The sequence below is a fragment of the Zootoca vivipara genome, chromosome 1 (assembly GCF_963506605.1).
Source record: "Zootoca vivipara chromosome 1, rZooViv1.1, whole genome shotgun sequence".
Taxonomy (NCBI): domain Eukaryota; kingdom Metazoa; phylum Chordata; class Lepidosauria; order Squamata; family Lacertidae; genus Zootoca; species Zootoca vivipara.
Genome location: NC_083276.1, coordinates 45185657 through 45210624, shown reverse-complemented (window position 1 = coordinate 45210624; position 24968 = coordinate 45185657). Strand labels below are relative to the sequence as shown.

At 42.9% G+C, this 24968-nt stretch overlaps 1 protein-coding gene across 1 annotated transcript in view; it reads left to right on the top strand.

Annotated features, from left to right (window-relative positions):
- The window catches only part of RGS6 (regulator of G protein signaling 6), a 202662-nt gene that overhangs the window by 119547 nt on the left and 58147 nt on the right, over positions 1-24968 (top strand). The window contains exons 4-8 of the mRNA XM_060273710.1: positions 12598-12648; positions 13492-13598; positions 15336-15387; positions 21951-22015; positions 24703-24779. Coding sequence (XP_060129693.1) covers positions 12598-12648; positions 13492-13598; positions 15336-15387; positions 21951-22015; positions 24703-24779 — 352 coding nt within the window. The remainder of the gene's footprint in view (positions 1-12597; positions 12649-13491; positions 13599-15335; positions 15388-21950; positions 22016-24702; positions 24780-24968) is intronic.

The following is a 24968-nucleotide window of genomic DNA, read 5'->3' as shown; positions in this document are numbered from 1 at the left end:
GATAACAGATTTTTTGTTTTGGCCGCTTCCTGCATGAGCAGAGTCTAGCGCAAAACTAGAATTAGATAGAGGCAGTAGTTCTGCTGTATGCCGCAAGGACTACAAGAAACTTGGAGATAAGGCAATGAAAAAGATCCTTCCATTTGCAACCACATATCGGTGTGAGCAAGCATTTTCTTCCATGTGTTTCATGAAAAACAAATATAGGAATCGGCTCGACATGGGTTCGGATTTCAGAGTGAAAGTTTCAAGTTTGGGACCTAATATTTCAGAAATAATGGACTCAAAGGACAGATTTAACTCATCTCATTAAGAACTGAAAATTAAAACTAACTGTATACTGATGGAGTACTCTGTTGTAACTGTAAAAAACGTATAAATATGAAATATAAAAAGACTCTTAATTTGGCTCTCACTTTTTAATTTTAGGATTAGGAATTAATGGGGGTCCTTGTCACAATAGCGGCTCGATGAGGGGTCCTCAAGAAAATTTTGTTGGGAACCCCTGGCCTAGAGTAGTGTTCCTATACAGAATATGTAAACATAACCTGACCCTTAGATGTGCAGATGAAGCTGTCAAGTGAGAAATGACCAATTTTCTTACTGTGGTTTTTCTGTCTATCTATCAACTATCTATATCTATCTATCTATCTATCTATCTATCTATCTATCTATCTATCTATCATCTATCTATCTATCATCTATCTATTTACCAAATCCGTATCCCATCACTTTGAGAGGGGCAGTTTTCCTGCTAGGCATCTCAATTAATATATAAACTAAGGAAATTTAGAACAGCAATCTACAAAACCACATTTTTAAAAATGAAAACACACACCTTGGCAATAAAATTAATAGATGGCAATACCCCAAAATTCATTAACTTAAAACAGCACTCAGCCCAGTAAAACCATCAAATCACAGTCATAATGTATGATAAAATAGAACCAAAGTTATAGCAGCCGGGCTAATTCTTAAATCATGGGAAGGCAGCAGTGAACAGGTACGTTTTCCGCCTCTTCTTAAAGGCCTGAAGTGACGGAGCCTGTGGAATCGCAAGTCCACAATCTCCACCCTCCAAAGAGCCCCCTTGCTTCTACCTGTCAACCTATTTGCTCTCACAGGGGGGTCACAAGTCAGCTGATACGGGTGAGGGCAGCCCTTCAGAAAACCGAGTAATTTATATGGATCTCAATAATTTTATCTGCACAGGCAAACACATAAACTGTCTATTCTGCCAGTCACAAGTGCATCATTTCTATACCACATCTGCCTACAGCTTCTTGTGATCAGTGCATTTATGGCCCCCCATCCTTCTGCCCACAAAAAAGAGTGGAGACGTTTTTAGTTTATTAAATTTATAAGTTGCTTCCCACAACAGACAGTTTTGAAGTGATTTGCAAAAACAGAACACAGTGATACAGAAAAATGAAACACAAGCATAACCAGAGTAAAAACATCCAGTCATTGCTGCTGCTGCTGGGGAAACAAAATGTATTTTTGTGGTGCCAAAAAAGTGACAAAGTTGCCATCAGGTAGGCCTCTCTGAGGACAGCATTCCATAGACAGGGAGCTGCTACAGAAATGGCGCTGTTCTCTTTGCTAACATCTGAACCCCCCTCAGAGGTAGCACATAAATAAGAGTCTCAGCTGGTGATCTCAGGGTCTTCTTCTTTGGCGATAACTCGTAGCCGAGTTAGATTGTCTTCCATGAACACGGTCTTAACAGTGAGTCCGTAAGTGACTGTGGAGGCCAATTCTGGATACACACATCCTTCCACAGTGGGGACATGGATTTCAGGGCAGGAGGTGATCAAGGTGAGGGTTTGCAAAACATGCCTTCCTCTTAGCATGTTTCTCCATTTCGTCTTAAGTTTGAGCATCTTCAAAGTCCATGAACCTTTGGTAAAGGCTGCTCTCCAACTGGAGCACTCACGGGCCATTGTTTCCCAATTGTCAGTGTTTATACTGCATTTTTTAAGGTTTGCCTTGAGAGAGTCTTGAAACCTCTTTTGTTGACTATCAACATTATGCTGAAAGGCAGCCCTTTAGGTCATAAGGATGCTGAGCTACATAAGACTTCAAAGGTTGAAACCAGCACTTCAGGTTTTGAGAGGCCCACACTCCTGTTTCATCTACTGAACCAGATCAGTGCCAATATTAACACAAGTTATTTCTGTACCGTTGCACTCAAAAAACACTATATACAGTGCAGGAAATAAACAAGGAAAGAGCAAGCTGCATGAGCTCCCCTTCCCCAAATGTATCCTTTCACTAGATCTGATAATTTCATTGTTCCTAATAATATTCTAGGAATACTTCCATTGAAAGGAGACATACAACTGTTTAAAACTAGCAAACAAATAAAAGACCTGCCTTGCTCATTTTATGTTCCCATGCCTGTGATGGCCTATGAATGAACCTGAACTTTTGGCCTTTGCAACAAAACATCCGGTGGTTGTTTCTTCCCACTGCAGACAGACTTCTCCTAGCAGTAGTAGCAGACTACTGTAAATGCACATTAGATCAGTTTTCATATAAATTCTGTTTCCGCTGAAAGGGCAAGCAGCATGTTGAAGTGTTAATGACTGCTAATTCAAAATCAATGTGTGCACAGATGCCGGCAATCCACCTTAGCTAACACACACTGTATGTAGCACATTTTTTAAATAAATAAATAAATGAAATAATGGAAAGTTTTTGAACCAGTGGCACTTTGGCTTTCTATTTTGTGTACAAGTCCACCATCTGGTGGCCAAGTTGCATAACTGTTTCTGGAATGGTGCTTTGCTGGAGACATTTTCCTGCAGAGTCAAGTCCTTATTGTGTGTGTGTGTTTAGCAGAAGGGAAGTTTGAGAAATTCAGCCTTTGTGAATTACTATACAGGCTCATCGAGTCTGCACCTCCTGGACTAAGGTGCAGGTTGGGAATGTAGTTTTTAGAATGCAGTTTGGAATGTTGGTTATTCTTAGTATTCCACACTTTGAATTTTGCAGTGCTGTTCTCAACTAAAACTGTAGGGAAATGCATTCAGAAATCTGTAATTTAATAAATAATAATTTTGAGAAAATATATTCAAAAATATCTATTTGACACCAATTATCATGCAGATATTTTTTATTAAAAAAACTGCCAATTAATGTGGAAACAGAATGGAACAGATTTATGAATGAAGGCATGTGAAATTGATATGAACTGGAAGCAGACTAGTGTATAGTATGGTTAGCTAACTAGAGGCTCAGAGGCAATATGCAGCCCCCACAAGTTTCCCAGAATAACACATGCTCCCCAATATGCATCAGAATCACTTTCTCAGATGCTAATACATAAAGGACTCTTTAACAGAGGATTTGTAGTGAGCCACTTTTTTCTATCAGGGACACATTCCTTTGTGGGTCTTTTGTTGGGTCTTATTTATAGATATATGCGGAATTAGGGTCCCTTGAAGCTAGAATTCAACAACGGTAATTCACTGTTTGTAGTCATGGTTCAAAGTCACTGTCTCAGATAACAATGCATGCTAATAACTTGTGAACCCCTCAGCTTTCTGCTTTCACCCAAATGTTCACTGAAGCAAAACCCTCCTGCCTAACTTCAAAGGTGTCTTACTAGAGAGGAAGCAAAGCAGGGGGCAAAGGAATGAAAAAAGCTGAGGAGGAGGAGGAGGAGGAGGAGGAGGAGGAGGAGGAGGAGGAGGAGGAGGAGGAGGAGGAGGAGGAGGAGGAGGAGGAGGAAAATATCTCTCTCTCTCTCTCTCTCTCTCTCTCTCTCTCTCTCTGTGTGTGTGTGTGTGCAATGAATGGATAAACAAAGGATTGTGCAGCTTATGTTTCATATGAGAACACAGACTTGATTGTGATGAGCAGGGATTGCCCAGTAATTGATTCATACTTCTGTAGGAGAGGTGTAGTTGGACGGCATCCCGTGTGAGATTTCGCCTTTCCAGCGCCTTGATACTGGAATTAGGGTTGCATTTGCACGTACTGTAGCGTGAGGAACTTTCCGCAATATATCTGTCCACTGTTTTTCATTGATGCGGCACAGTATGGCGGGATAATGTAGATGGGGATTTGCGGCCTAGCAGACTGCACCTCTTTCAGTGGTACTTACATTCTTTCATCTAATTTTCATGAGATATTGTGCATGAATGGTGAGATACTGTGCATTTTTATAAGAACGTAAGAAGACCCCTGCTGGATCAGTGACCAGTGTCCTGTTCCCACAGTGACCAGCGAGCAGGACCTGCCTGCAACAGGCGTCTCTCCACTTCTGATTCCCAGCAACTGGCATGCAATGGCAATCTGCCTCCGTATTTGTGATTCCTTGAACCTGTGGGACTAAGTGGTTAGTAGTTGCCGCATACATTGTTGTCTTGGCGTATTCCAGGGCTTTCTTTTGGATACATAAACTTCTCCTCACAACTTTTCCATATTTGTTGGAACACAACAAATTGTTGGCCACCGCCTAGAACAGAGTTAAGAAAGGTCTGGCTTTCCCCAAACTAAGCAGTACATGGGGCTCACATGGGCCCCCTTCCCTTCTCTGCCTCCTGTATGGTTGAAAGGACCACTGCTTCTGAGTTTACTTTTTATTTCAAAGAATTTCAGCTCAGTGCTATGTACTTTCTAAACAAGAAGACCTCAAACCACAGGTTATGAAGCTGGCTTATATGGGTAAGCATTGTGGTGTTGTTTTTTGTTTTTGTTTTTTACATAAAACAGTCATGCAAGATTCTTTGTAAATGACAGTTAACATGGCCTACGCCAAGCATCCCCAAACTTTGGCCCCCCCCAGATGTTTTGGACTACAATTCCCATCATCCCTCACCACTGGTCCTGTTAGCTAGGGATCATGGGAGTTGTAGGCCAAAACATCTGGAGGGCCGCAGTTTGGGGATGCCTGGCCTACGCCTTAGCCACATGGGAGGAAGCAGAGGGCATGAACCTGAGGCATTTTGTTTGGACCTAAGGAGGTTCATCCATGGGGCATTAAACTAGGACTTACACCCTCCATATGTTGCTGGATTTTATTTAAATTGCTGTGTTGGCTGCTGCTCATTAGTGCCTTTATGTTGCTGTTGTTCTTAGTTTTTAAGGCAAGGAACTTTTAAAGGATTGTTGTTAAACATACATCAAAAGTCTCAGAATTGTGAGACATTTCAAGGGTGCAGAGCTGATCTGGGTCTGTTTTACCCCCTCCAAATAAGGTCAAATATTTCTGCTTATTTACAAATATACAGTCAAACCTTGCTTTGCAACCGCTTCGGTTGCCGACCACTGCGGACCCGAAAGTGTTTACATCCGGGTTCCATGGCGTCGGATGCGCAGAAGCGATCTGTACAACGTACGCATGTGCAGAAGCGCTCTATTGACGCTTCACGTACATGCAGAAGCGTGCCTTCGGCGACCGACCGATTTGGGGAGTGAACAGCTCCGCGGAACGGATTGCGGTCGCAAACCGAGGTACCACTGTAGAAGACGGAACATAGGTGGAGGTACAGCTTCAACACACTGACAGATATCCAAAAACCCCTATTCTCCTCCTTCTAGGAGAACCACCAGCATCCCAATATACTTCTGGAGTACAAGGTCACTTCTGTCCCTTTAGAGGACAAGAGGTCATTTATTCTAACCCCTTAGCTCCGAAGTTGTCTAAGAAGACGTCTATTGAATGTTCTGATGGCACCTGACAGGACATTTGTCAAATGTCCCATTGTGCAGCTTCAGAAGCACAGAGCAGCTGAGTGGCGCAACTATTATTTTCGAAAAATCACAAAAAGAAGCTTCTTAAACTTCCAACGAAATTGTACCACATTCAGGCATTCCCCAGGCAGCTCCCATAGGCAGTGATTTCAAAAAAAAAGTTTGTGTGGCATCCTCCTATGAGCTTTCACATGAGTTTGGACAGCCAGGGAGGTTGTAGGGCACAAGAGAAGGGCACAGGCATTGGTTAAAAAACAACCAAGAGGACACTCCTTAGGTACCTCATAACAGTATTATGTTGACATTAAGGTAAATGACAAAGCCCTGCACCCTAGAGAAATCAACCAACATTTCCAGCCTCTTTCCCCAGAATTCTCCCAATGAATGGATGGGAAATAACAGACCAAATTGGTATCACAGCACTAGCATAAATAACAGAGGCCTTAGCATTTGGTATCCACAGCATTCAGTATTCAGCCAGCCAGTCTGAATCTAGGCATGACAGTAGCTTTCGGTAGAAACAACCCTCTTAGTGGCTTGGGGTTGATAAACTTAGATTACAGTGCAGGACATTTAACTCACAGGTTGAAACTTCAGATTCAATTTCTGGCAAGACTCAGAAGGACATGAAAAGATTTCACGCTCTTTCCTTCTCAGCTTTCCAATTAAAGTTTCTGGTGTGCCACAGAGCTCAGATCCTGGGCGTAGCAGCTAAAGGTTTCCTGGGACTCTGATGTTGACAAGAATTCTATCAAGGAATAAGATGAAAGAAGATTCCTCCTTCCTTGGAGAAACCAGATAACGATTCCATTTCACTGCTGCTAATAAATTGAATGATGTCCGACCCAAATCTTGAACATATTTTATTTGCAGGGAGCTGATTGGAAATTTATTCATTCATCTTGGCTTTGGTCTTGAAATGAGGTCTTTGCTTACTATCAAGTAGGAATAGGACTTAGAAAATATATATTCTTGAGCCCACCTTCCAATGTGAATCCCTTCTCAATCTAGAAGGTGGAGATGGCAATGATGTCAACCCATTTGATAAAGACTTGTTTTAATCCCTATATTGTTGTTATCTAATCCACCCAAAAAGTGAGAAGCATCAAGAAATCACAAGAAAGGGAACTGAACCCTGAGGGAGAAATATGCCATATAAAAATAATATACAGTGTGTGTGTGTGTGTGTGTGTGTGTGTGTGTGTGTGTAAAATGGAAAAGGGTCAACTCTCTTAAGTAATATTGAATAATATTATACAAAAGATCCAGTTCTGATGTTTGCCAGTGTGTGCTGGTTAAGAGTCTTTGGACCAAGGCTGAGACCCATGTTCAACTCCCCCCTCCACCATGAGATTATAATACTATGCAAGTTTCTCTGAGTCATTTTTTGAGAAAGTGATTTATATATTTAGTCATCATCATGAACAATAATAATAGAGCTCACTTGGTAACCTTGGTGCTCCATCTCTTAGCCAAGCCTACCAACCAGGGTTGTTGTGAAGATAAATGGAGCAGGGGAAGAACTATGGGAAGAACCAACACTGAGCTTGTTGGGGGAGACATGGGATACATAGTTAGTTAGTTAGTTAGTTAGTTAGTTAGTTAGTTAGTTAGTAGTAAATAAATAAATATTATTTGAAGCATTTTGGAACAGAGAGCAGACAGATTGGTGGTGTGGCATCCCTCATCTGACCTGGTGCTTATCAGGAGGGGTGAGGTGGTGGCCAAATCAGTGCAGTGCAAACACACCCATGCCAGATTGTCTGCACAAGTGTGTTTCCACTGCACTGACCTTGCCTCTGTCTCTCAGTAAGCAGCAGTGGCAAAATCAACTGGAGGCCTCCTCTGCCCAGCGGAAGGAGGCAGCCTTTCAGATATAGGAGGCCTCAGCCTGCCTGACTCTTCTTGATATGTCATGGGCAGTGCTGCCATGACACACCCCAAAGGCAAGGTGCAGAAAACAAATGGAGCGCTCTGCTCTCATTGCTCAAACACTCCATGCTGCTGTTTCTTTCTTGATGCATCTTGCTGGCAGCAAACAGAGCAATTACCACATGCTGATACTGAAAGTGAAGCAATTACTGCACTTTCAGATGGAAGTGCCAGGATTTTTCATGCTGACATGAGCAGTTATTTACATATGAATTACAGGGGGGAAATGCCATTAAATGGTTTTCGGACATTGTGGCACAACATGGTGTTACATGGAAAATCCCTTGTCTGGCAGGCGAATTGGGGGGGGGGGGGGTATCATAAGCCCTCTGATAGCAGGTCCCGCACATTGTCTTGCTGCTGCATCTTAAGGGCTTCAAACAGGAAAAGAAAGAAGACAGTCAACAGTCTTGGGAGAGAGCTAGATGCTGCATCGAAAGTGCTTTGACTTCCCTTCCAGCTGAAGACTGGATTTTGTGGGCAGCAGAGGAGCCAATGTTATTAACACTTCTTGCCTAAACCAGGATCAGGTTTTGGAAGGTGTTTGCTCTCTCTGCTAAAGCGGCAAACAGAGAAAGTTAGCATCAAGGCAGTGATGGAAGCTGCTATTTCCTGTTTTGGAGATACAAGATAGACAATTTTGGTCTTTTTAATTATACCTTATTTCTGCATGCAAATCTTTGCCCCCAGAGGGAACTTTAATGACCTTTGGTAGCTGCAATAAAATGTTTGACATGACTAGCATTTGTATAGCATGAAATATGAAAATTAGCCTCAGAGTACTGCCTAGTCTGCCGAGACTAAACCCCACTCTTTAATTTTCCAGGCCCTTTGTGGGCATATTTCTTGTCCTTGCAGTTATGCTCTGCACATTTAATAAGTAGCTGTTGCGGTAGTAGCAGCAGTAAAATGATAGTGATGCTGGTGCTTATTTTCATGGCAACCCATCAAGAAATATTCTCTGGAGCAAAAAGCAAAACAAGCTACAATAAAAAAGTATTTAAATACAGAAAATAATAAAAAGGTAAAGGTAAAGGGACCCCTGACAATTAAGTCCAGCCACGAATGACTCTGGGGTTGCGGCGCTCATCTCGCTTTACAGGCAGAGGGAGCCAGCATTTGTCCGCTTCCGCAGACAGTTTTTCCGGGTCATATGGCCAGCATGACTAAGCTGCTTCTGGCGAAACCAGAGCAGTGCACAGAAACGCTGTTTACCTTCCTTCCGGAGCGGTACCTATTTATCTACTTGCACTTTGGGGTGTGCTTTCGAACTGCTAGGTTGGCAGGAGCTGGGACCAAACAATGGGAGCTCACCCCATTGTGGGGATTTGAACCACCAACCTTTCAATCGACAAGCCCAAGCGGTATAGTGGTTTAACCCACAGCACCACCCACGTCCCCCAAAATACAAAATGTTCCATCTAATGGGAAAAGACTATAATCATGAGCAGTTCTTTTTCCACACCAGAAACTATATAGACTGTTCCATATTGTTCACCTCATCAAACATTATAAATGTGGTAGCCAGAAACACATTGCCAAAAAAAGAAGAGGCGCTTAATTCAAAAGAGGCCACAGATTTGCATAACATTTGAATATACTAGAATATACTAATTTGTATGTTTAAGTGCAAATTTAGAAAATGATTGCTGTAATTTAACCAGAAATACAATAAATCCCATCCTAGTGGGAAAAACTTTGACTAGGTGGCCTGCGTGCCTGCTTCCTCTCCTTCCAAGGTGTTAACTGTATGGGCAACTTCGAGGCCCCTGTGCCTCCTTTATCTTTAAACATGACTTGAGCAGGACAGCTCTGCGGCTAGAGGGCTGTCCTCTGTAAAGAAGGGCACATGGCTACCCTAACGGTAAAGAAGTATGGGGAGGCAGACAGGCTCAGGAAATTGTGACTGATTTCTTGTGAGCTTTGCAATCTTCCTAATAGTGATGGGACATAAAAAACAGTGTATCTCAAACTTCTGGAGGTCCACAGATTCCTCACGCCTCCTATAAGGGATGAATTCAGAAACGTTGCCTATGTAGCTTCCATTTCTAATCATGAGTGCTAGGTATAATACAGTAGCTGCACAGAGCCAGGAAGAGATGCTCCCTTGGTCAGATGAATGTTGCCAACTTTTATACTGACCCTGCTCCTGTACATGAAAAGTAGGCTGACAGCAGCAGTTCACTAGCTAAGACCTTGTCCTTGCACATCACTTTATCTTCATGCTGCAGAGCCAGTGAAATCGTTGGCAGTCTCATTTGTTACTCATTGAAAACCCAAATGGAGTTGCCCAACTTCCTAACATAGGCAGGCAAGCTCCCTAAGATTAAGGGATCCACAATACAATATTCATATAGATATGCTACAAAAAAACAGGGGTGGGGAACCTCAGGCTCGGGGGCCAAAGAAGGCCCTCCAGGACTCTCTTTCCTGCTTTCAGGAAATGGGAGTGTGTGTGTATATATAGAAATTTCCATTAACATGATCACTGGTAAGTGGTCCCTAGAAAGATACCTAGAAAGAAATTTGCTCTCTCTCTCTCTCTCTCTCTCTCTCTCTCTCTCTCTCTCTCTCTCTCTCACACACACACACACACACACACACACACACACACACACTGCAGTTAATCCTGACATCTACTGCCACCCTGTTGCCCCTCCTTCCCAAATCTCCCGCTGTTTGTCTCTCTGTACATCAGCCATTACTGCTGCTTTCCTCCTAAAAATGCAAGAGATTTGGAAGCCAAATAATGCATAGCTGCCAAGTTATCCCTTTTTTGAAGGGAAATTCCCTTATGCTGAATAGGCTTCCTCGTGAGAAAAGGGAAAACTTGGCAGCTATGAAATAATGGACTCTCTTGTGTGCTAATGCCCTGAATAGCAGCGGCCCTTTTGTCAATCGCAGACACCAGTGGGCCCATTTTTTTATCCTGTTTTGTGCACTCTGCTGGCTTTGATTTCAGAAATATGCAACGAGGGTTAAAGTTTTCTGTTGCTTTCCTGCATGATTAAGAAGGGCACCACGACTAACGTATTCATTATAGCACATGTTTACAGGGCCAGAGACTTGAGAGGGAAAACTTTGGTTCTGGAAGGCATTGTAGTGGATAAGAAGATGAGCTCCATGGGAAAATTAACCCTGGTTGCTTGTTATGAGATAAGGAGGTTTGTTTGTCTGTTTTTGTGTTATAGCCCATTCTTTTTGTAGAAAATAAACTGTAAGTCTGAGGCTTTCAGGAGACTTTTATTTTTTAATAGTGCCCACAGGAATAAGGGAGTTAGCTGACCCCTGGCAGATTGTGGAAAGCATAGTTATACAGCAGGTTTTTTTTTGGGGGGGGACCCATGAATAGCATGTAATAGCCTGCATAATCACACACATGCACACACATATGTGAGTGTTTCCTTTGTTGGATTAATGGCATCTGGGGAGGAGGGTGTGGGGATATGTCTGTTTTCTTGATGAATGCTGATCAGACACATGAGTATTAGCAGTGACACTAATTAACAGGGGGAGGAAACGCTTGTCATTATCCTGAGGGTGAGTAATCATTTTTGGCAGGTGATAATTAATGGTCTGGCAAAGTCAGCAGGAAGATAATCTGTCAGCCTTGGGGAAAGCTGGGGACCCACCATAAAAAAAAACCACTTTCCTTTCTCGGTGGCTCTCAGGAGCCCTTTGGGCTTTCAAAAATGGTACACATAAAGGGGTGATTGTGCAGTGTTTCTGGAGTTAGCTTTGTACAAGCTTTGCAAATCTTCAGAAGCTCCAAATTGTTTTGGAGTGTGGAAGGATGGCTGACTTACTTGATTGATTGATTGATTGATTGATTGATTGACTGTCTGATTGACTGATTCATTAGTTGATTGGGAGGCCAAAATATTTGATTGACCGGAAAATCTGGTTGCTGTCCTAAGCAATACATGGCCCAAGACACTTGTTTCTGTTCAATGAAGAAGGTATTGCTGTGTGTAATGTTTCTAACTTGCTGTAAACCATATATACCCTCCATATACAACTCCCATCAGTCCGAGCTAGCATGGCCAAGGACGATGGAAACTGTTATCCCGCAACATGGGTTTCCCACCAATGCTGTCACAGCACACATCCAAGAGGGAAGAAGACGGCAGAACAGAGAGAGTTCTGCCTCCACTGCTAGAGGCAACATGGCTCTGAACAACAGTTGATGCTTGTGGGGTTCCTGTGGACATCTGGTTGGCCTCTGTGAAAACAGGTTGTTGGGCTAGATCAGGCATCCCCAAACTTCGGCCCTCCAGATGTTTTGGACGACAATTCCCATCTTCCCCGACCACTGGTCCTGTTAGCTAGGGATCATGGGAATTGTAGGCCAAAACATCTGAAGGGCCGCAGTTTGGGGATGCCTGGGCTAGATGGACCACTGCTCTGATCCAGGTTCTAATGAATGAAGAGGGTGCATGAGTGCGTAACTAGCCTCCTGTATAAAAGGTAAAATGCACATTTGTTGCTTCTGGCCCTGCGGACTGCTGGTATGTGGCCTTCCGAAGATTGCCTAGAAGGGAGTGCAGCCATTGGGCTTAAGAAGGTTCCCTGGCCTTCCCTGTTTTAATTAGAAACGGAAACAACATTGCCAAGAAGTGTCACCATTTAAACTGACAGCCTGGGGGAACCACATCAAAGAAAGAAGCGTCCTGACTCTACTGACTATATTCCTCATTTGCTGTCTTCATATCTGCTAATCTGTCACAAGAAAACTTGAAAGTCTCGTCCTCACCTACCAGAGCAGGGGGGACTCAACAATTATCCTGGTTCTCCTCCTGATGACAACATTGCTCCTGCTGTAAAAAAATAATAATCCTGGAGCTGCACCCCTCCCCACAGCATTTCCTCTCCACCACACCACTGAAAATAGTTCTTATGGCTTATGTATTCTTTGTCTCATTCCTCATGGCTTTTTTCCTTTCCTTTCCTTTCCTTCTCTAGGGACTGACATAGTGCAGTGGCTAATGAAGAATCTCGCCATTGAAGACCCAGGTAATTTGTTCTTCCAATGCCAAAAATATATAAGCTTGGGGCTTGGTATTATCTATGGCTTGCAATATTGTGTGCTATAAAATGAAACTCAGAATCTTGTGATTCTGTGGCATCCCAAACTGAAGGGTTAAAAATTTGTTGCCAGACTCTGGGAGCACTGTTTCTGACACCCAGGTGGAAAAAGTGACCACAAGGTGAAAGAGGGGCTGAAAGTAGTTTTGTGCCACCCCAAATGAATTCATTTTCTCTTCTAAATTCTCCAGAATTCTCTGTACCACATTTGGATTGATGAAAACCTTAGAGAAGGCTAGAGGGGGATGCCCACCACACACTCAGAATTGTGGCAAACTCTTCCAGAACTTTAGAATTTTGTTATTATGATATATTAACGTAGTCTTTTAAGGTTGTCTGGGCCAGCAGACTTGTCATATGTTGAGACTATTTCAGTGATTGCAAGCAAATGCAGAGGCATTATAGCAGAACCTGGGGCTGCAATCCTGTACCCACTTACTTAGGAAGAATCTCCAATGAATTCAGTGGGGTTTGTATGTCTCTGGATGAAGGTGCAAGATGCACCTCTGTGGGGAGGGACTCCCACAGCTTAGGGGCTACCACAGAGAATGTCCTCTCTTGGGCCGCCACCAGCCTCTGAAGGTGGAAGAACTACCAAGAGGGGCCCCCCTCTGCCAATTTTCGCACCCAAGAGTGTCTATAAGAAAGGAATTGCTGTACCAGGAATGGCTGGGGAATTGCTGTACCATCAAGCAAGGTCCTGCCACCTAGGCCTTGGGAGATGTTGCTTTGTATAGATATTTGACATATTTTTTCTGCCTTAATTTCCAGCTGAAGCAATACATATGGGAAGTCTCATTGCAGCACAGGGATATATTTTCCCAATCTCGGATCATGTACTTACTTTGAAGGATGATGGGACTTTCTATCGCTTTCAGGTAATTTGGATTACACAACGACCCAACACCCTCCTTGATAAAAACCTCCTGCATTCTCCTTGACAAGAGGAATAAGCCTTGAGTAAAGGCATTCCATCACACACCTGCTGCCATCTAACTTTTGGGGGAGCTGCTTTAGTTGTTTGACAGCGGCATAGAAATGGTTCACTTTTGTTATAACTAAGCAGTGCTGTTGACATTAACAGATGCTTATATATAAAGTTAAGTTGGGGGGGGTTGTTTGTTTTAACTGTGACAGAGATTCCTTTTTAACTAGTAGGGCTAAGTGTTGAATCTCACACCTTTTTGGTTGCTAACCATGTGTTCTACCACATACTTATGCCCCCGTGGCATGGCATCTTATCTTCAGTCTCATGCCCAACTTATTTTCCTACACTTTCCACCCATTGGCAGCTGACAGACCCACAATGCGATGCAGCAAGGGAAGTTATAGTAGTACTGTTCCAGTCTACCTTGGTCATATCCCACCTGGAGTGCTGTGTCCAGTTCTGGGAACCATAGTTTAAGAAGGATACAGTGGTGCCTCGGTTCTCGAATGGAATCCATTCCAGAAGCCTGTTTCGTTTTCGAAATGTTCAAAAACCGAGGCACGGCTTCCCATTGGTTGCAAGAGCTTCTTGCACTCAGTGGAAGCAGCGTCAAACGTTTGAGTTCCAGAAAACGGAAGCATTTACTTCTGGGTTTTTGATGTTCGAGAACCAAAATTTACGGCAACGGAGGCATTTGGGAACCGAGGTACCACTGTATTAACGAGCTAGAATGCGTGCAGAGGAGGGTGACCAAGATGATAAAGGGTCTGGAAACCAAGCCTTCTGAAGAATGGTTGTGGGAGTTAGGTATGTTTAGCCTAGATAAGAAGAGACTGAGAGGATATATGACAACCATCTTCAAATATCTAAAGAGGTGTCACATGGAAGATGGAGCAAGCTTGTTTTCTCCTGCTCCAGAGCTTAGGTCCCAAACCAGTTTCAAGAAAGGAGATTCCAGCTAAACATCTGAAAGAATTTTCTGATGGTAAGAGCTGTTCAGCAGTGGAACAGACTCCCATGAGAGGTGGTGGACTTTCTTCTTCCTTGGGGGTTTTTAAGCAGAGGTTGAATGGCCATCTGTCACAGATGCTTTAATTGTGATTCCTGCATTGCAGGGGATTGGACTAGATGACCCTCAGGATTCCTCCCAACTCTAAAGTTCTATGATGAGGCTACACATCTTGGTTACATCACTATATCAGTTTTCTTCATATGAGGAGGCAATGAAAGAAAATCTAATTCTCACAATATTTTACAACTGATCAAATCTTGTTTTTATGAATATTTCTCATTAACGTAAGAATGCTACCCCGCACACAGCTAGGCTATTAAAATCCCATTTACTTTAACTGTAGTAAGAACTGCCACCATGGTCCAGTTTCTGGTCTTTCGGTTAACATTAGGAATAATTGTCATAAGTAATTGCCAATATTATGTGTTGTTGATGTTTTAAAGTGATGTTTTACATACACACACGCACACTGTTTTTAAAATTGTTTATATACATACAATTGTTTTAATTGTTTTTTATATGCGTAACAGGTGTAAATATGTTTTTGTTATATTGTAAATTACTTTGGGATGCCTCATGAGAAGTGATTCATAAAATAAACAAATTAATTATGGTAACAGCAATAATTATATTTGGATGATTGCATCATGGTGATAAAAATTCACTGTTTTTCAGGCTCCATATTTTTGGCCTTCAAATTGTTGGGAACCAGAAAACACAGACTATGGTGAGAATTTGGGGGTGATACCATTTTTAAAATGTTATTTGTAAATGTATCTCCAGTGACCAAATTGTTCTAAAAAGAGATGATTCATTATATGAGCCACATTGCGTCTACAGTTCTACTTGCATGAGCTGGACTAGAGCTGGACTGTCCTTCAGTTTGGATTATAATAATAATATTAACCCTCATTTGACTGACACACAGCATCTCCTGGAGCAAATTCATGAAATATAAAATGAGCAAGCACAAGAGAAATTATGGGGTGAATTATTAAATTAACAGTAGATTTTTTTTCCAAGAGCAGTGTTTCCCTCTTTGCCTAGCTGAACACTTGAAAATTGCTGAGGGCTTAATGATTTCTCTTCCTGTTGTAGCAATTGTAATATGCTGTGCTAGGTGCTGAATTATTTTTTAATTGTTTTCTTCTTGCTTCTTTTATTTTTTATATTACACTTAATGTATGTAATACAATTTGAAATCTATGGAAATTTAAATTTAATGCAGTGGATGTGCCTATTGTGTTAAACATCTTAATCCTAGCCTCCCATTAACTTTTAACTAATATAATATATAAAAGAACGGCAGATATATGTCGACAGATAGCTCTAGTTTTTAATGACTGTGAATCATTTCTCCAGGGCTCTCCAATCTCACAGTGTTTGGGGAAGTGGTTTAAAAACTCTATGTTTTTCCGGTGTCCCTATGCCTTATCCAGTTCTGCCACTAGGGACCCCAGTGTAACCTTGCTCTAGATCAGTGATGGCGAACCTATGACACGCGTGTCAGATGTGACACACAGAGCCCTCACTGCTGGCACACACCCCATCAGCCCATTTGTGCTGTTGTTGTTGTTGTCCCCCACCCCCATTTGTTCTCCTGCTCCTCCTCATGCTACAAGCTTGTCTTCGCTATTAAAACCCGGATCCTTTTGTTGTTGTTGTTGTTCCTGGTAGCCAGAGATTGGTTTTTTAAACCTTTCTGTGTTGTTTTATTCTGGCGCTTTGGCAGATGATGATTGGGTGTAACAGCGTTCATTTTTTAACCCGTTCTGTGCTGGGTTTTTTTGGCGCTTTGGCAGACTATGTCGGTGCTGCATGTTAGTTCCAGCGAAGGTATTATTCATCATTTATTTCTGTTCTCTCCCCCCCCCAAAAAAAGTGCAGCAGCTTTGGGGCACGCCCCCCCAAAAGCAAAGCAACTTTTGCACCCCCCAAAAAAACCTCCAAAATGTTGGTCAGCAGCTCCCCCCAAAAAGCTCAACAACTCTGGGCACTTTGTGATAAATAAGGGGTTTTTGGTTTGGTTTGGTTAAATAATTAGTTTTTGGTTTATTAAATACACTTATATATTACAATTATACATTTTTGTTATTTAAATTATAAATATCGCGAAATTATGGTTTTTTTCTCAAAGTGACACACCACCCGAGTTATGCTCGGTTTTTTTTTTTTTTAAAATATTTTTATTAATTTTCCAATTAAAACCAATTATATCACATTCAATATTTCAAATTATACACATATATATATCAATCAAACCGAATGTTATGCCAAATCATCTAAATAATTTATTTTTGGGTTCCCATGCTTCAAGAAATTGGGAATTCCTCGCAACTGTCCACTGCCGTCTTATTTCTAAAGTTCAAATCGTCCTCCAAGCTCATAATATTCCAAATCTTCCCCTTACAGTCACCTAGATGTTTTCCACTTTCATCCGATTGTTCCAGCTGCTGAGATAAATGTCAAACGAAGTTTCACAGATGTTCTTTCTCCTGTGTGAGTTAATCAGTCCAGCCTCCCCATAAATCTTCTTAGTGGAGCTCCCTGTTGCGACGGAGTAGCAGCGCCATCTTAAAAGGCTCAAATCACTTTCATTTTCTCTCATAGCCATGAAGATTTACGATTTATTTATCTTTATAGAATTTACAGCTTTTTCAGGCAGGAGACCCAAACATCCAACCATGAACTCTTGGTAAATTAATGGATCTCCTTGCCCTATAGCTGAACTTAGCTTCAGGTCGCTGCTCCAATTTAAAGTGCGTCACAGCTCATAAATCCTCCGAACGCGTCCAGAACTCCTTCCGTCTGACTAGGGGGGGGCTTTTCTCATCGGCAACTTCACATCTTTAAGAAATATGCTCAGTGCTATAAAGTTCAACTCACACAGTCTTTTGCTTCTCTTTCACTCCAAACAAGCCAGGACATCGCGTCCGGGAAGATACGAGGCAACAATATGAAGAAAAAATAAAAACTTGCTTCCCTTATCGCTCCGTCCCCATCAATCCTTCTTCCAGATGCCGTACATTCTTTGACTCCTCTCGCTCAGCAGCATAAAATTCTCAGCAGTAAACAGCGCTTCTTCCCCTCCTTCTGAAGTATGTCCATAGATTTAAGCCTAATTATCTTCTTTAACCATGGAAATCCCCGCCATGCAGATTAGCGTCCGGGAGTCCTGGCCGTCGTAAGTGCTCAGCCCAAGCTCCCCCCACTCCAAAAACAGTCGGAGTGGGTCTGGGGGCATCGCGGGCCAGCGGCCCCTCTCCGTAACCCCCGGAGAGGGTAGGGGGTTGCCATTTACTCCCCTAGCAACCGCCAAATTCCTTACGAAGGTCAGAGAGATGGAAAACAGGTCCGCCATTCCTGCAGGCGGAAACCGGAACCAAGTTATGCTCGGTTTTTTGGCGAATTTTGACACACCAAACTCAAAAGGTTACTCATCACTGCTCTAGATCTACCCTGAGTTGGGGCCCCAGAGGCATTTGGAGAAAAATTAAAATCGTGGGCACCAGCCACAGTGTTTCAGTGGCTGTGAAGACAACTTCCCTCCCCCCCCTTTTTTTTTTTTTTTTGCTTCTGCTCTCTTGGCACCCACCTGCCTCAAAGCAAGCAGAGCTGAGCCAAAGTCACATCACAGTTCTGCCCCCATCCCAATACATTCATTTTACACTGGAAACATTACAGTGTTTTTCAGAGCTAACCCTACTATTAAGCTGGTTTTGGGTGCCATGATTGGGCAGCAAATGGTTAGTTGTTTAATTTATTATTGTTGCATTTTTACTATTGGGGAGGGGTGCTTGTGCAGTTTGTGCCTCTGATGCCAAATAATTTGACAGCCTTCATTACTAAGCACCTTGATTTAGGATAGGGGCACCACTTGTTGCTCCCCTTGGGCCGGCCGTGGTGATATTAATTGTTGTGTGAAAAGGTCCTTGGGCAGACATTACAGTAATTTCAACAGTGCCGAGCCGTATACAAAATTGCGTACAGAACAGAGGAGAGATTAAGTTAATATGGAAATTAAGATAGGGCTTTGTTCAGATGCAACAGTCTCAATCTACAGCTGTAGATATGAATGCACTCCCCGTGTATAAAATGATTACATTGTAAAATGCCTTAAGGTTATTGCCACCTAGCATCATTAGTATGGTTTTTGTACGAAGGTCAGGCTGTGATCTGTGGATGAATTTGGTGTCCTGTACAAGAAATGATGATATAGCCTGGACACTAATATATAGTCTGGCTGATCAATAAACTGTTATCTAACCAAAATTAGAAATCCCTTAACAGCAGTAAATGAAAATGACATTTCATTGATGTATAGCATAAAAAAAGAAGAGTGATAAGTTTATATTAGCGGCTGGTGTCAGGCGTTGGGAAAGAAATAACAGTGGTTTATGAGCTAATAAACCACAGAATTCTCTATTAAATGTCTGAACAGCTTGAGTACTAATGCATAAAAGGAATATGTCAGCATTGTTATCTTTAGCTGTCTCTATGCATTATTGCTGTCTCTTCTACAGCCATACTCCTCTCATGCTGAAATGATAAAATCAATTTTTTCATTCAACCGGGGCACTGGCAAAGGAAATGAATATACCTGTGCTCATAAAACAAGGGCTTTTGGCAGTGCTTTTTTTTTACAGGTTGACCAGAAGCAATTTATGACCACACAAAACAAACAAACAAAAACCCTTTCTTCCCTGTCACTGCACAATTTTTAATAAATACTAGCTGGCCCTGCCACGCGTTGCTGTGGGCTATTTGTGTGATTTCCCCTACCCTGTGCTGATCCATGATGTATCCCTGTGATTCCCCCACTCCTCCCCTCACCCCCCGGCTTATCCCTGTGATTACCCCCCTCATCCCCCTCCCTCATCCCTGTGAATCCCCCAACTCTGTCCTGATCCATGACCTATTATGCCCCCTCTTCTCCCCACCCCAGCTCATCCCTGTGATTTCCCCCCTCTCCTCCCCCTAACCCCCCACTTACCCCTATGATTTTCCTCCTCTCCTCCGTCCAACCCCACCCCGGGTTATCTCTGTGACCCGTCCATTTTGCACACAATCATTCCCCCAATGCTCGTGTTCTGTAAGATTTTGCCTGTCCCAAACATGACTCCCCTACCCACGTGTGTTATGCAAAATAACATTTATTCTACCCAAAGGCATGGCCCTGTAAAAGGCCCATAGATTCTATGCTGCGGCCTATTCAGCCCCCCCATCTCCCACCCAGGCAGGCCTCTAAATCCACTCAGCCTAGTCTGCAAAGCTGAGGCGAGATACTGTGGAGAGGGCAGGTTTCATCCCTGTGTCTCCCCCCCCTGTTCTGACCCATTACCTATCCCTGCCCCCTATTCGCCCCCCCCCCAGGCAGGACCCTACCTCCACTTGGCAATGTTGGGCCTTGTTGCTGCAAAAGGCCTGTTTTCAGTTGGTTGCTGTGGAATTTTGTGATGTCATCTGGTAGCGCGGCTTTGCAGGCAGCAGTGGGCAATCTGCCTTTCTATTGGATGCTGCTGGAGTCTTCAGAGCTTCTGCTGGTGATGTCTAATTTGGGTTGCACTTTTCTGTGTGTTTAATCATTATTTTAGGTATGAAAGGTTTGCTTTTTGGGGGAAAAAAAATCAAGCCTGATCCCTCACTGATGGGCACGGAACGTTGTGGCCAAATTTGTTACATTACAGTTCAGCGGTTACGGAGAAAGGCTGTTACATCCGCGTGCGCAATGCCTATATTTTTATATATATAGATGATTGTAGGATTTGTAGTTATAGTTGGAAGCAGAGTTGCCATCACTGTGGAAGTCATATAATGGTAATCACATCTAATCTCTTATTTAACTGTTAATAACTCCAACAAGTCAATAAGAAAAAAGGTATGTAACAATCCTTCTCCTTCACTAGGTATTGAGTCCATTGTGCAGCTGTCTAAGCAGTTCCGAGTCCATTTTATTTCAGTGGGAGATATTTAAGCAGGTGCTTCATGCTTAAGAGATGGCAATTTCTGCTTCCTTACAACTGGCAAAATCCATCCAGTCAGTAACCCAATGCATTGCTGCATTTGCATTGCAGGCTCTTGGACCTGATGACACTTGGGGCTGCCATTTTAACCATGGGCACATTTTTAAAGGGGAATACATCATAGCAGATGACACAACCTTGATGGCAGAAAGCGAGGAGGAATTAAAGAACCTTTTAATGAGGGTGAAAGAGGAGAGCGCAAATTATGGTCTGAAGCTCAACATCAAAAAAACCAAGATCATGGCCACTGGTCCCATCACCTCCTGGCAAATAGAAGGGGAAGAAATGGAGGCAGTGAGAGATTTTACCTTCTTGGGCTCCTTGATCACTACAGATGGTGACAGCAGTCACGAAATTAAAAGACGCCTGCTTCTTGGGAGAAAAGCAGTGACAAACCTAGACAGCATCTTAAAAAGCAGAGACATCACCTTGCCGACAAAGGTCCGTATAGTTAAAGCTATGGTTTTCCCAGTAGTGATGTATGGAAGTGAGAGCTGGACCATAAAGAAGGCTGATCGCCGAAGAATTGATGCTTTTGAATTATGGTGCTGGAGGAGACTCTTGAGAGTCCCATGGACTGCAAGAAGATCAAACCTATCCATTCTTAAGGAAATCAGCCCTGAGTGCTCCCTGGAAGGACAGATCGTGAAGCTGAGGCTCCAATACTTTGGCCACCTCATGAGAAGAGAAGAATCCTTGGAAAAGACCCTGATGTTGGGAAAGATTGAGGGCACTAGGAGAAGGGGACGTCAGAGGACAAGATGGTTGGACAGTGTTCTCGAAGCTACCAACATGAGTTTGACCAAACTGCGGGAGGCAGTGGAAGACAGGAGTGCCTGGCGTGCTATGGTCCATGGGGTCACGAAGAGTCGGACACGACTAAACGACTAAACAACAACAACATCATAGCACGTAGGGCTTGCACAGGGAACCATCTCGAAAGACTAGCACTCACAGTCAAAATTCTTCTCCCATGTTATTGATGTTGACATTTTGCTAAGATTTATTTTATTATTATTTATTCCATTTGTATCCTACTTTTCATCTTGAAGTAGCTCAGGAAAGCATTTGTATGATACTCATAACAATTCTACAGACATGCTCAGAATTTCTGGGTACCCAGAAATGATTTTTGTGTGATTCTGGCATCTGAAAAATGTGATTTTGCAGATAAGGGAACTGGTCCACATTTGCAGCTGGGTTTTTTTTCCCCTGTAGCAACTACCCTTGCCTTAATGGTGACATTTTGTTTTCTTTCTCTCCATAGCCATCTATCTTTGCAAGAGGACCATGCAGAACAAAGCGAGGCTGGAGCTGGCGGATTATGAAGCCGTAGGTATACTGATTTTACAGTTACAAAGTGTAATGTTGTCCTCTTACAGCAAACCTCTTTTCTTTGTACAACAAACTTGAAGGTGGGATCTGTGCTTTCTAATTGTTGCTTCTATTTGGAAACTCTTAAAATGTCAAGGAATTCACGCTCTTTCACTTTTTGGATGCTTGTTAACCACAGTGGATGTTTATTCCTGCGCAAACCGGTGCTTCCTCTGGCTTGCTAAAACAGATACACATTCCATCCTTGCAACCCAGGCAGAACTGCCAATTGACTCTAACCACCAACCATGGTATATTAAAAAAATTATATGCAATATTATCACTCTTTACAGGGTTTTACTCCCACACATTTCCAACTTCATTATTTATAAATTCAGTTACAAATCTTTGCTTACTATCAGCTAGTCAATTGTGCGGGTTATAAAGCTTCTTTACGAATCACAAAGGGTTTACTCAGAGCCACCAGTCACGCTCTGGTATACATGCAGAGAAGGCACGGCACCAAAATGCAGTATTCTTGGGCCTATTGAGAGCAATAATTATCAGACAAGGACAAATGATTGGATCATCTTTCATTTTCTTCAAGCCCATAGCTCACGTGATGAGCAACCACATCAACACTTGCCCGGTTAATTAAAGATAAGAGTGGTGTGTGGCTTTAGCAGAAGCTCTTGTTAAAACTAGAAACTCCATTTTTTTAGGGGTGATTTTGTTTCTGTGGTTGCAAACAAACCATTGGATATATTACTGCAGATGTTTTGGAGGTTTTTGTAATTGTTTTTTTTTTACTGCTATCTGTTTTTCCTTTGCTTATACCTTCTTTTCCCATTCTTTTGTCTATATGTGAGTTCATATCTATCTATTTAATTTTTTTAGGCAAGACATGTTGTCTGCATATTCTGGCTCGTGGTGGATTTGTCTCTTAAAATGGCTGGGCTTTAATATTTAGTCCACTGTGTTGGCAAGGCCAATGATGCTTTCCTATACAAGTCAATGGGTCATTTTAATATTATAATAATAATAATAATAATAATAATAATAATAATAATAATATATTATTATTTATACCCTGCCCATCCGGCTGGGTTTCCCCAGCCACTCTGGGTGGCTTCCAACAGAAGAATAAAATAATCGATTAAAGATTAAAAGCCTCCCTAAACAGGGCTGCCTTCAGATGTCTTTTAAAAATCTGGTAGATGTTTTTCTCTTTGACATCTGGTGGGAGGGCATTCCACAGGGCGGGCGCCACTACCGAGAAGGCCCTCTGCCTGGTTCCTGCAACTTGGCTTCTCACAACGAGGGAACCGCCAGAAGGCCCTCGGCACTGGACCTCAGTGTCCGGGCAGAACGATGGGGGCGGAGACGCTCCTTCAGGTATACTGCACCAAGGCCATTTAGGGCTTTAAAGGTCAGCACCAACACTTTGAATTGTGCTCGGAAACATACTTGGAGCCAATGTAGTTCTTTCAAGACCATGTGGTCTCAGCGGCTGCTCCCAGTCACCAGTTTAGCTGCCGCATTCTGGATTAGTTGTAGTTTCCGGGTCACCTTCAAAGGTAGCCCCACATAGAGCACATTGTAGTAGTCCAAGCGGGAGATAACTAGAGCATGCACCACTCTGGCAAGACAGTCTGCAGGCAGGTAGGGTCTCAGCCTGCGTACCAGATGGAGCTGATAGACAGCTGCCCTGGACACAGAATTTACCTGCACCTCCATGGACAGCTGTGAGTCCAGAATGACTCCCAGGCTGCGCACCTGGTCCTTCAGGGGCACAGTTACCCCATTCAGGACCAGGGAGTCCTCCACACCTGCCCGCCTCCTGTCCCCCACAAACAGTACTTCTGTCTTGTCAGGATTCAACCTCAATCTGTTAGCCACCATCCATCCTCCAACCGCCTCCAGGCACTCACACAGGACCTTCACCGCCTTCACTGGTTCTGATTTGAAAGAGAGGTAGAGCTGGGTATCATCCGCATACTGATGAACACCCAGCCCAAACCCCCTGATGATCTCTCCCAGCGGCTGCATGTTAAAAAGCATGGGGGAGAGGACAGAACCCCGAGGCACCCCACAAGTGAGAGCCCAGGGGTCTGAACACTTTTAGACAGTGAACTTATTTAATGAAATTCCCATTGTGGCATTTCCATAGTGTAGGTTGCTTCAATAATACATTGGGCTGGGGGGGGGGGTTAAGATAGAAAAAATACACATAATGGATACATTATATGGAAAGCATTGAGCTAAAACTGAGTGCTTTCAAGTCCTACTGACTTGATTGAAATGTTAAGTAGATACTTGAAACGCTCCCATTTAAGTCAATGGGACTCTAAAAATGCTGGCTCAACTCCTCTACATATGCCACATTGACATCAAGGCCAAGGGACTCATCTTATGTGAAGCGAACAGACAGCAGCTAAATAATTCCCAAAATACTGGGGTACATGAAACAAAGGGGGGTGGACACCAGTAATACAAGAAAGGTGGTTTCATGCCCTGCTACAACTCAAGGTATTGGGTTCTGTTCTTTACTCCTTTCTGCCCAATGCAATTTCCATTCTTGTCATTTCAACTGCCACCGCCATTGCTTTGTGACTGTCCGGCTTTGCAGATATACGTGACTGACGTTATAATGAGAGGTTCATTTTGAGCACGGATTAGTATAACCATCTTCCTCTCTCGTTTAGGAGAACTTGGCAAGACTTCAGAGAGCTTTTGCAAGAAAGTGGGAATTCATCTTTATGCAAGCCGAAGCTCAAGTGAAGTAGGTACCAAGTCCCTCATGTGTGTGCATACACACATATGTGTGCACTAATTGTCTCTGGTGGGACCCTCATTGGATATCACCCTGTGCATGGCTTGTACATGGAAAGGGCAGGTGGGAATGATTGCATTAGCCCTAATTTGTCATTATAAATGGTTAACTATTGAGCCATCACTTGCTGTTGATCCA